Here is a 16,442-nt window from a genome sequence, read left to right as displayed (position 1 = left end):
CTGTCCCGACCGGTTTATGCTTACACCGTTTATGAACTTAAACGGATAAAAGAAAACGGGTCACCGCGTTTACATGACCATTGTCGGATTATTAGGCATAATCGGCTTAAGAACGTGCATGTAAACGCACCCACTGAATCACTAATTCAGCTGATTCCTTCAGAAACAAATAATTAGTTTTTGTCTTTTTTTTGAAAGGTAATTGAATCACTGATTCATTCAAAAAGTTGATTAATTCAGGAAGGAAACACCGTCATCAAAAAAAGAGAAGCTTCCTGCGGTTTTTCGTCAAATTTTTTTTGATGGTTTCACGTTTGAAATGAATTACAACACTAAAAATATTAATATTGTAATTTTACAGCTGTACCGTGTAATTTTTAACTATAATAATACTAGTACCAAATCAACACAGATGTTATCTACATATAAACTCTTAAAGGTACAGTAACAAAAAGAGGCGGTTCACTTGTAAAGGACGGAGAGAAAACATTTACCATGAAAACCTCGACTAATGGGTCCTGCACACTTTGCGATTTTTCAAAATCCTTTGCAAATGTTCCCTGTCAGACTGTATGAACATGATTGCCGATGTAAGCCATGGCATACTGTAAGATCTCAATTGTCATTAATGTCAAGACTTTACGATAGTCAAGGCGCGTTAAAAACAGACACGCAAGAAAATTCGTTTTATATCATCAATCAATGACGTGTTGAGCTGCGTTACACACAGGACTGAAATGGAGGCTACAGAGAAATCTCTAGCTCTCGTTTTGGTCATAGTTTGTCTAAAAACTGAGATACTTGACGGTCGTCGTAGGAGAAGTCACACCGCAGGATTGAGCGGCAAATCTTCTGACACTGCCAGAATTTCGTCTGAGGTAAATCAGAGATCGCAGCGCTCATTAATCGGCTGCTGGTGAACATGGCAAACTAACGATCAAAGACGGCAGATTTTAGCCTCGGATCAGAGGAATCTTTTAGGATTTGCTAAATTTGTCTCAGACGGCCATATCGTGGCCAAAATCGCAGTGTGCACCCGGGTTAAAAGGGGTGTTTGCATGCGTTCACTTTTGTAACTTTAGTTAGTGTGTAATGTCGCTGCTTGAGCATAAAAAGTCTCTGCAAAGTTACAGCGCTAAAAGTTGTATTGTCTTTAAAGAGATATTGTCTTTAAATGATATTCGAAACCTGTGCAAAGCCCTTGAGCGTCACCTGAGGTTCAGTGCTGGAGAACCGGCCGTTGGTCTTCCTGGAAGGCAAAGGCTCCGGCTGACGCGAGTACGATTCCTCTTCTGCTTCCTGCGGGAAAGGGCCGTCAGCGGAGCTCTGAGACGAATGAGGATCCTGATGGTTCTCCCAATCATCCCTGCAAGACAAGAGCCAGAACGTGCTTCAATCCCAACAACAGTTCAGTTTTGTCTTTATTCATGTCCCGAAGGCAATTTGGTTGCAGCAAACAGGCATACACAAAAAACAGTGTCACACACATACACGAAAAAAGGAGAAAAAAGGTACACAATAAATACATTTACCTAGAATTTAAAAACTGCTGAGGGGACGAATTAATTTTTAAACTGATGTGTTATACCGGCTACCAGACGGGAGAAGATGAAGCTCAGAATACAAAGGAGGAGAATCATCTAACAAAATGTTCTCGGCATTAAACTAGAGATGGGCTGAAATAAACTATTCTAGACGACTGTTTATGGTCACTGAATGGCTTTTAAATGGACTGCATTTATATAGCGCTTTTATCCAAAGCGCTTTACATTTTGCCTCACATTCATACACCGACGGCGATGTCAGCCATGTAAGGCGCCATCCAGCTCGTCGGGAGCAGCTGGGGTTAGGTGTCTTGCTCATGGACACTTCGACACTTGGTCAGGTGGAACCGGGGATTGAACCACCAACCTTCTGGTTTGTAGACAACCTACATGAACCACTGAGCCACTGCCGCCCCTTTTATGAGGTAAATGTGATGTTGAAGGGTTAGTTCACCCAAAAATGAAATGTCTGTCACTAATAACTCTCCCTAATGTCGCTCCACACCCGTAAGACCTCCGTTCATCTTCACACACAGTTTAAGATATTTTATATTTAGTCTGAGAGCGTATGCAAGTGTATGCACACTATACTGTCCATGTCCAGAAAGGGAATAAAAACATCATCACAGTAGTCCATATGAGACATCAGTGGGTTAATTAGAGTCTCTTGAAGCATCCAAAATACATTTGGGTCCAAAAATAACAAAAACTACGACTTTATTCAGCATTGGCTTCTCTTCCGCGTTTGTGTTCAATCCTCAAATAAAGATTCAAACAGTTATGAGTCAGCGAATCGATTCATGATTCGGATCGCGTGTCAAACTGCTGAAATCACGAGACATTGGCGATCCGAATCATGAACAAAATTAGGGTGAGTCATTAACGACAAATTTCATTTTTGGGTGAACTAACCCTTTAAGTGTAATTCTTAAGACGTTTTATTTCAGTAAGCTATTCTGCATCTTTCAACATTCCTTCTGATGTTCATTCTTGTGACATAATTTGAAAGAAAGCCTTCATAAACCTCAACCACAAACAGCTAAAAAAAAAAAGAACTCGGTTCATCAAAACAAAGATCCGATAAAATCGTGAAACTTATATCGTCAACGGCATTGTAGTTTATTGTGCTCTTTACAAGACATCCTGACTTAAAATTGTGACCCGTGACGTCACAGAAAGTCATTAAAATAAAATGACCACTTTAGTGGACAAAAGTCTATTACTGGGTCCCGGAAGGATATAGATATACATAGATGCCTCATTAGTGCCTGCATAGATCGGTCAAATGAGGCCTCTGTGTATATATATCTATGATCGCTCCGCTATTTTGACCCTCTTTGGCAGAAGTAATGGCGTTGGGAACACTAGATGAGATTCGTCTGATATGAGGTATAAAATAACACAAATACTGTTGTGTTTCTGGCAGAAAGCGATCGTTTCGTGTCTTCAGACATCAGTGTGTCTCCACGAGCCTCAGGGTTTAATATGGATTCGTATGTCTGTGTGTTTTTTACTCTCATAGAAACACACCCCATTGACATGCATTATACGAGCAACGGCTGAGTTAAACATCTTCATGTGTGTTCTCCTGAAGAAACAAACACACCTATGATGCCCTGGGGGTCAGCAGATCAACATCAGGATCATTTTGGGGAAACTATCCCTTTAATGATTTCAGCCAACATTGAAATCCCATTTGCGGCCGACTAATCAGAACTCACCAGATCTTGTTCTTCTCCCGTGGGCCGTGATCTTCCTCATCATCACTGAACTTGAGCTTCTCACTATAATCCACTTCCTCATGGAGACCTGGAGGACAGACACCAAACACAATGATCGCATTGGTGAAAACATGGGTGGAAGCATTGGCCCGATTCTCCTAACGCGAGCCAGCGAACTCTCACCTGCCCAGCCGTCTTCACAGTCATTGTCCAGCTCGTCGAGGTCCTTCAGGTCATCAGGGTTGATTATGGCAGGACGTGGAGCTCGATCTCCGGGCCGGCGGATGGGGCGAGCAGAGGGGCGCGGCGGGGCTCTGGGGAAACAACGCGGGTTTTCTCTTCTTAAATCACCACTGCGGAAGAAAAAAAGACATTTATAGGACAGCTTTCCTCAACTGGACATGATTATCGATGAGTGCTAGAGGACTTGACTATGCCTGTCGCGATTTTTATAAAAAAAACATGAAAAGTTAGGTACGATATGAAATGTTATTAGTACCGGTACTATAAAAATGACAGCAGTCTAATGCTGCGTTCACACCGCACGCGAATGACGCGATTCGCGCGAGTGATTTACATGTTAAGTCAATGCAGAGACGCGAATAGGCATTCTGCGGCGCGATTCGCGCGAATGAGGCGGCGCGAATGGCGCGATTCGCGCGAATGAAGCGGCAATGATCACGCGAATTGAGCGTTTTGAACGCGTGATTCGCGCGAACCGCGCGAAACACGCGAATCGCTCAAGTTGAAAAATCTGAACTTTGGCGGATATTCGCGCCGCGTTAACCAATGAGGAGCCTGCTACTGCTGTCACGTGGTGAAGTGACGGATGGGAAACCCATAGGGGAACTCCGAGGCCAGAGTAATTTAAAAATACTACTCTATTGTGTCACAAAATGTACTTTTAATAGTTTTTCAGGCGAGAATGTAGTTGTATAAAGCTCAAATATGTGATTTATTTATTAAGAGAGCTCCTATTTGAAAATTTGATCTGGTGTTTTCGGAGGTGTGAGACCCAGGCGATCACCGGAGCTCCGCGCTCATCAACCCCGGTGAGAGGAGGCTTAACTCGGATAGTCTTTCTGCCGACTGCCGCTGCCTGGCAGAACCCCCTCCCATGACGCGAATTCGCGTCTGTTGTGTAGTGAATGTCACACGCGAATGAAGCGAATTTGACGCGCGAATGAAGCGAATGGATTCAAAATGTTCACGCGTCCAACTTCGCGCGACTAGCGCGATTTATTCGCGTCATTCGCGTGCGGTGTGAACGCAGCATAAGGCCGGAGACACAATGCAAGCGTGGCGTTTCTGCTGCGTATCAGCCACGGGGCAGCTGCGTGGCGTTTTCTCTGTCTTTGCACACCAGAAGCGTGTCTGACGCGGCGCTGCTGCTGCTGGGAAGCCCTATACTTCATGTTAAATATAAATATATTGCCTATTGATACAGCAAAGACAACGTCGGCAGTAGCCTATTGACCATACATACATATGGTATTGACGGCAAAATAGGCTACAGAATATTTCGTTCTGTATTGACAGGTTTAATATTTCAAAATAGATAATTATGTTGTTTTTATTATTACAAGTAGGCCTATATCTGCATTTATGTTAACCTAAAGACTTTCAAACATGTAAATGTCATTTATTATTATGTATTCGTGTCAAAATGGCATATAAACATCGTTTCCTATGCTGTTTTGCCTAGAAACGCTTCCAACACGCTCGCGTGTCGCGTGAAAAATAGGCGTCTCTTCTATTTGAAGCATGCATGCGTTTTCCGCGTGGCTCGGACCGGCCAAGCGCTAACCGGTTAACATGGGAGCCGAAATAAAAACGGACACACCACGCATCCGAGACGCTCACGGCACGCTTGCAGTGTGTCCCCGGCCGATTAAGAGCAGTATTTCTAAATGGGTTAGTTCACCCAAAAATGTAAACTCTGTCATGAATTCCTCCTGTGGTTGGACAGCCGTCCAAGATCCATAAAGACACTAAATACGTCGTTACAAAGCCAATCTCACTACAGCGCCTCTACAATCATTTTATAAAGAGACCAGAATGGTTTGTGCGCAAAAAAACTAAATAACGACTTATATAGTGATGGCCGATTTCAAAACAAAGCTTCGAACCGTTATGAGTCAGTGACTCGATTCATCTGATCGCGTGTCAAACTGCTGAAATCACGTGACATTGGTGATCCGAAGTCATTATTCGATATGTTGTTATTTAGTTTTTTAGGTCTATTCTGGCCTCTTCATCAATGATTGTAGAGCCGCTGTAGTGAGATGGGCTTTGTAACGACGTCTTTAGTGCCTTTATGGGTCTTGAGAGAGGAAATGACATTGGTGTCAATGAAGGCCTTTCTGAGCCATCGGATTTCAACACTAATATCTTCATATTAGGAATAGAAACTAATATTCACTGGATGGTCATATACCTTTACACCGTTAGATGGGGGAAAATATCACACAGTGTAGCTTTAATGTCAAGCCCTAATTTAGACGACACAATATGTTATATTGAAGACATTAAATGATCTTAAAATGAACCGCTGGGATTGTTTATTCGCACACATGCTCCAAAATACCAGTTCACACACGTCTGTTTTTAGCCGCATATGCGAGTGAAATGCTTACTTGACAGGTTCTGGCGCAGGGAATGCTGGTCTGAAGATCAACCGGGAATCAAAGCGCACGGGGGCCACAACAGCGGTCGGGCCGTGATCCACGGAGCCCGGGGCCTCGCGAGTCTCTTTAGGGCACATCTGACGAACAAAGCAAACATTTTATAAAGAAACCACAACACACACATCCAGAAATCTAGTCAGATAAATTTAGCATTATGGCCTGTATATTTCAGTGTAGGGTAAATCAAATTCAAGTCTGCTCAAATAACATTAACTGAATGGGTTAGTTCAGCCCGAAGTGTAAACTCTGTCATTAATTCCTCCTGTGGTTGGCCAGCCGTCAGACCTCCGCTCATCTTCACACACAGATGAAGATATTAGTGTTGAAATCCGATGGCTCAGAAAGGCCTTCATTGACACCAATGTCATTTCCTCTCTCAAGACCCATAAAGGCACTAAAGACGTCGTTACAAAGCCCATCTCACTACAGCGGCTCTACAATCATTTATGAAGAGGCCAGAAGAGTGTGTGACTTATATAGTGATGGCCGATTTCAAAACAAAGCTTCGAACCATTATCAGTCAGTGAATCGGTTCATGATTCAGATCGCCAAAGTCACGTGATTTCAGCAGTTTGACACGCGATCCGAATCATTAATGGATTCACTGAATCATAACGCTCCGAAGCTTTGTTTTGAAATCGGCCATCAATATATGTCGTTATTTCGTTTTTTTGCGCACAACTCTTCTCATGTCTTCATGAAATGATTGTAGAGCCGCTGTAGTGAGATGGGCTTTGTAACGACGTCTTTAGTGCCTTTATGGGTCTTGAGAGAGGAAATGACATTGGTGTCAATGAAGGCCTTTCTGAGCCATCGGATTTCAACACTAATATCTTCATCTGTGTGTGAAGATGAGCGGAGGTCTGACGGCTGGCCAACCACAGGAGGGATTAATGACAAAGTTTATATTTTTGGGTGAACTATCCCTTTAAAACGCTCTATCACCGATTTAACGGTTAACCCCAGATGAGACTCACGAAGGCAGGCAGCATGTCGTGGTAGGTGGTGGTGGTGTGGTGCTGGTACTGGAGGGCTGATGGGCCGGCTCTGCGCTGTACAGGCTGAGCTGGTCGAGGTGGAGCCGGGTCCTTCAGATCAGGGGACTGAGCGGCGGCGGTGGAGGAGGGCGAGGAAGAGGAGGATGGAGGAAGAGGAGGGCTGGCCTCAGAGGAGCCAATGCTTTTGGGGTCCGTTTCGCAGGGAGGAGCGGCAGAAAGCGCCGGAGGCTGCAGGTTCCTCCCACCACCCTCCCTCCAGCTCGACACGTCTGACAAACACACAAAACATCCGCACATTAGCTAACCATTTTAATGTGTGCACTAGGGGTGTGCAGGAATATTCAAATAGTCGAATATCCGATCCGTAATGAACTCTTTCCCCGCCAGCGTTTTAAAAAAAAGTTGCCAGCCACCGCCAGGGTTTTTGACAATTTAATAGCCCATAGAATATTTAAAGGGGGGGGTGAAACACTCAGTTTCAGTCAATCGCATGTCAATCTTGAGTACCTATAGAGTAGTATTGCATCCTTCATATCTCTGAAAAGTCTTTAGTTTTATTATATTTATAAAAGAAATATGGGCTGTACCTAGCCTGACAAGCTAGACCCACATCAAGATGTTTGGTCTGGAAACTCCCCATTGACGGCTCAATCCGAGGGGCGGATAAACGGTTGTCTGTCAAACTCCCTCTGCACGCGATAGGATAGCGCTACACCAACCAGAGCAACGAAGGTGAAGCAGAGCTCGTTGATAGATTAAACATTCACCGTATCCGGTCAGCAAAACTCCGAACACATCTTCCCTTCTTCAGAATGACTTCAGTGCCGTTCTTTGTTCTTTTCTCAGAGAAAAGCTTAACTCAAGTCTTCCAGAGTCGCGGTCAAAGCTGATTCGACAGACCGCCGTTCGACAGCTTCTGTGTTTACTAGAAGCACGCAAACGCAACTCTGCCATCGTCATTATGGCCCCGCCCACCGACTCTATACACGAAGTGATTGGCCCGTCCAGATTCTGAGGAATACAGCTCAGAAGGGTATTGAGAGTTCCTAGACGACACTTGCGGGCAGATTAAATTTGCTGCCGCTAGGGTGCGTCTAGATTTCTAGGCTAGGCTGTACCGAGTCTTTCCGGAAAAAAAAGAGCGCCTGGAGGCGTTTTGTGTGGGCGGAGCTAAAGAATGACGAGCACGAACAAAGCGGTGACGTCCTCAAGCGTGGAGAAACCCATGGCTATTGATCGGATTCAGCTAATACATGATCCAGAATCAGATCTGGAGGCTGAAATAAACTGAACAGGAGAAGCAGCAGCAGCAGGACGTCCGTCTCTGTGGTATAGACTGTATTTAGTGGCCTGTCAACATTTGTGTGTGTTTAATCGCAGTTTATGAGGACATGATTCGGTTAATGGACTATTGAATGCGACTAAACCTTAGCAGTAGCAAGCAGAACGGTTTTGCACGTCAGACTAGTGTAACGTTATACAGAGAACAGCAATGGAGTCCGTTAGCGCATTTGAATGACGAAGCACGCGATCGTGTCGTTTACTGATGTTTACTCACGCAACGATAGCCGACAGCACAGACATCTGAAGCAGTTTAACTCACCGGCTGCTTCCAAAGCAGGACCGAACCTTTATCGCTGGGACCGCTCCGTCAGAAACACACTTCTTTGGTATGATTTGGTGAAGTCCTGACAGCAGTGACCGTGGAGATCCACTTTGAGACGCGACTGAAGCGATGTTGTGAAGCTTCCCGTCATTTCTGCGTTCAAATCGGTTCAAATGCAGCGCTGCCTTCCCAGAATGCTGTGCTGAAGGGCTGAAGTTGCTCGACGTCACCCAGAGGAATAAAGTGGAGCGCGGCGCGCCACAGAAGTGTTCACGGACGACTGGATCTGCAGCTGAGAGTGTGTATGGGCGTGCGTTTCCTCTCTCGCTCTAGTCACGCGCGCGCACCCTACCGGGAGAAGAGCCCGTACGGCCCATACAAGGACCTTCCGCTCTATTAACGTCAAGCCGACCCATACTCGAAAAAACTCCCCGAAACTTGTGAGAAACCGGAAGGAGTATTTTTGACACAGAAATACTCCATCAGACGTCCAACATTAGTTTTTGAAACTTTGTCTATGTTTAGGATGGGAATCCAAGTCTTTAACAGTGTAAAGCTCAGTATGCATGAAACAGCATTTCACCGCCCCTTTAAGTTTAATGAATATCTGAGTAGGGCTGGGCGATATGGAGCAAAAAATATATCTCGATATACGATATACATCTCGATATCTTTACAGGAAAAATACCCCCTAAAAACTACAGCAAAAACAAATATGACAAATACCACAAATTTTTTTTTTTATTGAAGTGCAAAGAGGTAGTAGTCAGTTCATGAAGGAACAAAGTGCTTTTGCGACATTTAAAAAAAAAAACTCCCTGATTACATAAATAATAATTTAAATGTAAAAGAAAATAAATAATACATATAGCCTTCTTTTCATTCATTTCATGCGTTCAAAAGATAAATCTAAGACTCCTTTTTTACACTTAAAATAGGTGAGTAAAGGATGACAATTTTCATTTTAAAGTAAACTATCCCTTTAATTCTTACATATGATACTTATTTCCTATGCATGTTATCACTATTGTAATTAATTTCTATGTAAAGCACTTTGAATTCCCATTGTGTATGAAAATGTGCTTTATAAATAAAATTGCCTTGCCTTGAAGCTTTTGCTCAGTTACTACTAAGAATGGTCTGGTTTTAACCAGGCTAATTAAATAGTAAAATGAATATTTAAATATGAATCCTGGATGTTCTGCGTGAATCATTGTCGTTGATTGGTTATGATGGTGTGTAGAGTGAGACTCACTCTGTGGGCGGAGGCTTGGTCCGGGCCCATACGACGGATCGAAGACGCTTCTTTCCTTGCCAACCTTGTCCTGTTCTCCTGCTGCTTTCAGCGTCGGAAATTCCTCGTGAGAGAAGGGCTGCAGTCGGCTTGAGACCTTTAAACCTGAACGACCAGACAAATGTCAAGCATCGCAACCAAAACACACTGCAAAAAATGCTTCTCACTTAGTGGTTTTGTCTCGCTTCTAGTTCAAATATCTAAATATTCTTACATTAAGAAACATTTACTAGACAAGTACAAATTATTGTCTTGTTTTGGGAAAAATAACTCAAAATGAAGAGAGTTTTTGCTTAAAATAAGATAAATAATCTGCCAATGGGGCAAGGACAATAATCTTGTTTTCCGTTTAAATAAAGATTATTTTGTTTACCCCATTGGCAGATTATTTTGCTTAACTCTTGAGTGATTTTTTTCTTAAAACAAGACAATTACTTTTGCTTGTCTAGTAAATACTTCTTGTTGTAAGAATTATTAGATGTTTTGACTAGAAACAAGACAAAAATACTAAGTAAGAAAAGCATTTTTGCAGTGCACATCTTTCTACAGAAAATAAGCAGATTTTTACCATCTGGATCGACTGCCTTTCCATTGAGCTGTGCCCATTGCTTTGGTCCACCTGTACTTGTGCTCTAGAGGAACAGAACACACACACACACACACATCAGGACTGAAGCTGTAGTCTCTCCATGAAGATGAGCTGATGAAGGTGCTGCTTGTACCTCTTGGCTGGTGATTGGCGTGGGTTTCTGAAGATTGGAGACAGATTTCTGTGAAGCCTGCGGTGGCTGCGACTCCGGCAGCGGTGCTGATAATGCAGCGGAACTGCAGGAGGAAACACAGACACACCATCAGTCAAGTCAACTTTATTTTAGGGATGCACAAAATATTCAGCCACTGTAAATTTTCGCCCCCAAAGTGCATTTTCGGTTTTCAGCCAAAAGACTTTTAGGGATGGGCATTAGTGGTGTGCCATATCATATCGTCCGCGATAATACCGGTATAAATCTTTACATGATAAAAAAAAGTGTCATATCGCGATATCAATGATATACGCGATGCCGTATGGCGCATCTACTTTCCCTATCGCGCACAACAACACCTGTCTGAGAGAAGAGTATGAAGATCAGCACGTCAGCCTCCGATGATGATTTAGTACCTAAAAGGGAGCTACTTGGTTACAAAAGGTCAGCTCTCGACAACTGACATAACATGAACAGCTTATGGCTGATTTTGACGTTTGCCGCACAATATTTAGCCGGAAGGGCTTTAGCCGTTTATTTTTATCAGTTATGACTTAAGTTAGTTAGATCTAGCATTGTGCACACTTCGAATGAGACACAGAGATAAAGTAAGTAGTGTATAAAGTAATACGTTTATTTGAATGAATGGATTATAGCATTTATTTTTATTATAGAGAGAGAGAGAGAGAGAGAGAGAGAGAGACATACATGCGTGACTGTGTCTGTTCAGCGTATCTTTTAATGCAGATGTGCGTTTATTACTTTAAAATAGCGAGTAACCCCATCATTGCTGAGAAATATTATGTAGTGATCCAGTAGCTTAGATATTTTGTTGCTAAAAGTCGCGGGGTGGCGTTGATAACTAGCTTCCGTGCTCCTGAATCTGCAGCGCGATCTCTGTATGCGAGTGACGTGTGTATGTATGTGCGTGCGCGCGCTTCATAATGAAAGCGGCTCACACAGAACGGTATTTTAACTTGGAATTACCTCTGCTATTGTACACCTTCCCAATCAGAATTGAATATTCAGACAGAACATGACATAAATTACTTTAGTTATTGCTAAACTAAATGTTTTATAGGCTAGGCCTATATTAAAAAAAAATCTTTTTTTTTGTTTAAAGTTTTCCAGTGAAAACACTAGTAACCTTATGTCAGTAGATTTACACTTTGAATTAAATATTCTCTCATCATTGACATAAGCTCATTGAAAAAGGATAAACAATGCCTTTAATTTTATTCGCAATAATAAATGCTGCTGCCTACTAGGGCTGGGCGATATGTTAATTTTTGGGGGGCGATAATCGCCTTCAAAAACATTGCGATATCCGATAATATCATCTACTCCGCACTGATCCCGCCCACTCCCCTGCGCCACAAAATTTTCCAGGCATAAAATGGAGGACAACGCTTAATATCCAAGAAAAGATGTACATCAGTAATTTGGCAGTATTATGGATTTAAACCAAATGCAAATGGTGAACCAGTGGATCCAACAGAGGCTATCTGCAGGCTGTGCAAAAAAAAAGAAGAAGAAAAAAAAGAAAGAAAGTGAACCCTCCGCAGCCATATTCACGTACACTATACCCAGCAGTAGCGGCCTCGTTTCCGCTCTGCAGCCGCTTCTCAAAGACGACGGATATGTGGTCGAGCAGCAATGACACATTAAATGTCAATTAGAGCTTAGATCGTGCTCAAAAAATCAAGCCCGACCCTACCGGAGCTTGTGCTCGTTGTGTCCGAGCCTTGCCCGGCCCGGCACATTAACTGTAATTATGAGAATGAGCCTGTAATGAGCGAAGCGGACCGGTGTGACTCATGTTAAAACTAAAATTAACGAAATAAGCTGATAACATCACTGTTTTCCCAGAACGACTGGAAATCAAATTTTGCTGCAATATTGTCCTGTTTAACACTGTGAAGCTGCTTTGAAACAATCGTCATTGTAAAAGAACTAGTATAATAAATAAAGCTGACTTGGCTTGACTCAGCTCAATAATCCGCAGGCACGCGCGCTCACCGCTCACCTGTAAAATAATTAAATCCAGCTCAGACATTTATCTGTAGCTCACTTTGTTGTAGCCATTAAACAATATTTGTCTTCTTTCTTTTTGCATATTATGTTTGAATAGGCCTATTATAATAGTATTTTTACATTTCATCTGATTATGATAAGTGCAAAGATGCGAGTGAGTCAGAAATGCTTTTGGTGGTTATATTCAGTTTAATATTAAGTTTTGTTTTGTAGAAAGCATTCTTTCGTTTTGTTTAAATTGTATCTTAATTTTAATAAAGGTTTCTTTGGCCAATTGCCTGGGTTTAATAAATAATATGCAAATGGAAGACATGTGTCGAAGTCGCGGGAGTGATCGCTTTAATTTCTAATGAACTGGAGCGCGTGTCTCATAAATAAACCGAAACGCAGCCGGCTACTTGCCTCACAGACATATGCGCATAGAAAGCTTAAAATGTCCACTTTTAAACGAAACCATTCGAAACGAAAATATGTAATGAAGCAAAGTGCAGTGTTGACGCGAGCAGCTCATGCGTTTCTGTTCAGAACTGCGCTCCATCACTGCACGAGCTGTGAGTTTAACGCGCATTTTTACATCACTTTAATATATTTTTCTTTCATTTTTTATATTATAATAATTTTATTCTAACACCTTTATTTTATAGTATTTAAAATACAGGCCTATGGTTAGGTTTTATAGACATTTTCAGCCGTTTAAGGTTGAGCTATTTTTTTCCCGTTGAGCTATTTTTCCCCCCAAAGGTTTCTCTTTCGTTTTATTTTTTGCGTTAGTAGGCTATTTTAAATGTTTTCCAGGTTTCCATGTTTGATTAATGTTTGTATTATTAATAGGCTATTATATTTATAATTTAGCCTAATAGGAAATAATATTTTTAGAGCGTTTTAAAACATTTAGCCAAGCCAATGTGCTTCTCTTTGCGCGTGTATAATGAAAACACAACCAACGTCTAATCCATAATTCAATGTTTTGCTTTAACACATATAGGCTACTGTAGTTATGCATCAAAAACACTAAAAAGGTGAGTGTATGGTAACTACTATTTATAATGTATTTGGCAACGCAATGTCCTGTGAGTTTATCAGTCGTCATTTTTATGATGTCGATTATCGTCTGATAACACTGACTGTTATCGATATCGACATATTTGCGAGACATCGTCGATATATGATAATATCGTCATATCGCCCAGCCCTACTGCCTACCAGCAGCAATAACCAATAAAACTTTGTTCCATATATTTTTTTCTATATCGTCATAAATATCGTTACCGCAAATATTCCTGAAATATCGTGATATAATTTTCAGGATATATCGCCCACCCCTAATGGGCATGATTAATCGACGATCGATAGTTGATCGTTAAGAATTTCGCCGATCACGTTCATTTGTTCTCGATTAATCAAATGCATTTTTTAATGCAGATTGTAGTGTGAGTCTTAAAGCAGTTAAATGAATTTCACCGTGCGGCAGCAATTAAACATTTTACTACCAGGGCGCAATATTTGACACCATATCGGTTATCAGTGATCTTTCGTTTTTTTTATTTAAAAGAATACTCATGAAGAGATCACGGCAAAGTGTGACAGTTTTAAAGTAAAAAACGAAACATTTCACTGCAAACATTGTGATGCCGTGTATAAGAAGTACAACATGACCACGAGTCAAATGATCTAACGTTAACGCTTAAAGTGCTTTTGACACTGGTTAATGTCGGCTGCGGTGGGAAAAAAACATCACATCCCTGAAAAACACAAGACTAACACTATGAGCATCTCCCATTCTCTTTGCCTTTCTTAAAACAAGCTGCTCTGCATGACAATCACCGTGACCTCCAGACACACCTGCTGCAAAACCACACACACACACACACACTAAACCTACCCATCACACACACACACATACCTACCCATCACAGGAAACATTCTGCATTTTTACTTTCTCATAAAAACTCCTCCTGTGTGATTTATAAGCCTTTTGTAAAGTGGGGCCATGGGTAATGTCCTCATATTTCACCCTCTCCTGTAATACCTGTGTCATACCCATGGCATTATACACATTTGTGTCCTCATATGTCACAAAAACATGCCCCCACACACGATCTGTCCTTCAATTCACTTTTCACACAGGCCACAAAGCTGCAGTGGGTAGAAAAGTTGTCCTGACCTCTTTGGATCGGGTTGATCCTGTTTGTTTGCCCATCCTGTACCGTCTTTGGGCACGATAATCACGTTGGGATCGTTTCCTTTACTCTCAGACTTCAGACTCGGCAGATGAGCGGGAGGAGGCATACGCCGGGCAGCGGCCACTTTGCCAAGACTCTGTAAGCCATGTCGTGCAACAACTATAGGAGAAGAGAGAGAGAGGCTGTGAATATTAGGGCTGTGCAAAATTTCAAAATATTGCAAATGCATATTGCAATATGTATATCGCAACGGCACGCAATATCTGAATGAATTTAATAGGCTACTTCAACATAGTGAAAAGTGTACGTTTTAGGTCGATGCATAGAGCAGAGAATAGACTGGGCTCAAGACTGTTAATTATGAGACTTGCTTGATGTAAAAAAAAACCTGTTATTAAACGCAATAATTTGCGACAAAACAATAACTTGCAGTCTTGCGCTGTCTGACACTCACACACACGTGAATGATTTGTGATATAAATGTTTGCTAAAACATTGCTGATCACTTTTAGAAGCTGTAGCGACGCTTTCTTTTCCCAAAGAAAATGTGAAACACAAAAGGTTTCATTCTCAGTTTTTAAAATATTTGTTTAAAATATACTTTAAATAGATTTTACACACTATTACCAATATCGTATCGCATATCGCATTATTTAACAAGATACTGCATACAGCATTTTTCTTCAATATCGCAGAGCCCTAGTGAATATAGTCAAATATACAGAGGAAACATCATATACATCACACTGCTGCGCTAAACATGGCGTGACATCCATTTAAGATATTTTATATTTAGTCCGAGAGCGTATGCAAGTGTATGCACACTATAATGAATAAAGTCGTAGTTTTTGTTATTTTTGGACCCAAATGTATTTTGGATGCTTCAAGAGACTCTAATTAACCCACTGATGTCTCATATGGACTACTGTGATGATGTTTTTATTCCCTTTCTGGACATGGACAGTATAGTGTGCATACACTTGCATACGCTCTCGGACTAAATATAAAATATCTTAAACTGTGTGTGAAGATGAACGGAGGTCTTACGGCTGTGGAGCGACATTAGGGAGAGTTATTAGTGACATAAATTTCCTTTTTAAGGCGTTTCTTGAGTCTCACCTGTGGTTTTCTGAGTTTCTATTGACTTCCCTTTGTACTTGTCAAATAGGCTGAGTGACGAATACTTGCTTTTCCCATCCTTGGACTTGGTTATTTGCCCCAAACGATCGGACATTGCGATGTAATGTCATCGAGTATGGGAATTTTTCTTTGCACCTCTTCCTCAGTACCGTCTGTTTCTGTGGAGACATACAAAGACATAACTGTTAAAAACACAATCTCTGAGCTATAATGCCACACAAATCATCGTCATCCCATCCGAGAAACTGGTTCAGATGATCAACAACCAAACACACTCAATGAGCCAGGTCAGACAGATAAAAAGAGCCAGGCAGAAACCTTGCAGAAGACAAACTCTCAACGAGTTTGTGAAAACGCCCCAGACCTAGTGAGGAAAATAAGTATTTGAACACCCTGCTATTTTGCATTTTCTCCCACTTGGAAATAAGAAACACGGAGAACACACTGAGAGAACCAGAGTTTGAGCTCCCTCCAAAGATTCTCTATTGGGTT

At 41.8% G+C, this 16,442-nt stretch overlaps 1 protein-coding gene across 3 annotated transcripts in view; it reads right to left on the bottom strand.

Moving 5' to 3' along the window:
• The window catches only part of prrc2b (proline-rich coiled-coil 2B), a 56,221-nt gene that overhangs the window by 35,917 nt on the left and 3,862 nt on the right, over positions 1-16,442 (bottom strand). For all 3 annotated transcript variants that reach the window (XM_067437527.1, XM_067437528.1, XM_067437529.1), the window contains exons 2-11: positions 15,930-16,108; positions 14,792-14,969; positions 10,573-10,675; positions 10,419-10,482; positions 9,812-9,955; positions 6,930-7,219; positions 5,902-6,029; positions 3,449-3,618; positions 3,266-3,353; positions 1,213-1,366 (exon numbers count right to left, since the gene is read on the bottom strand). In XM_067437527.1, coding sequence (XP_067293628.1) covers positions 1,213-1,366; positions 3,266-3,353; positions 3,449-3,618; positions 5,902-6,029; positions 6,930-7,219; positions 9,812-9,955; positions 10,419-10,482; positions 10,573-10,675; positions 14,792-14,969; positions 15,930-16,044 — 1,434 coding nt within the window. In that variant the 5' untranslated portion in view covers positions 16,045-16,108. The remainder of the gene's footprint in view (positions 1-1,212; positions 1,367-3,265; positions 3,354-3,448; positions 3,619-5,901; positions 6,030-6,929; positions 7,220-9,811; positions 9,956-10,418; positions 10,483-10,572; positions 10,676-14,791; positions 14,970-15,929; positions 16,109-16,442) is intronic.

Source organism: Pseudorasbora parva, chromosome 3 (genome assembly GCF_024679245.1).
Source record: "Pseudorasbora parva isolate DD20220531a chromosome 3, ASM2467924v1, whole genome shotgun sequence".
NCBI classification, from domain to species: domain Eukaryota; kingdom Metazoa; phylum Chordata; class Actinopteri; order Cypriniformes; family Gobionidae; genus Pseudorasbora; species Pseudorasbora parva.
The sequence above is the reverse complement of the archived record's forward strand: the minus strand, read 5'-3'. Positions and strand labels throughout refer to the sequence as shown.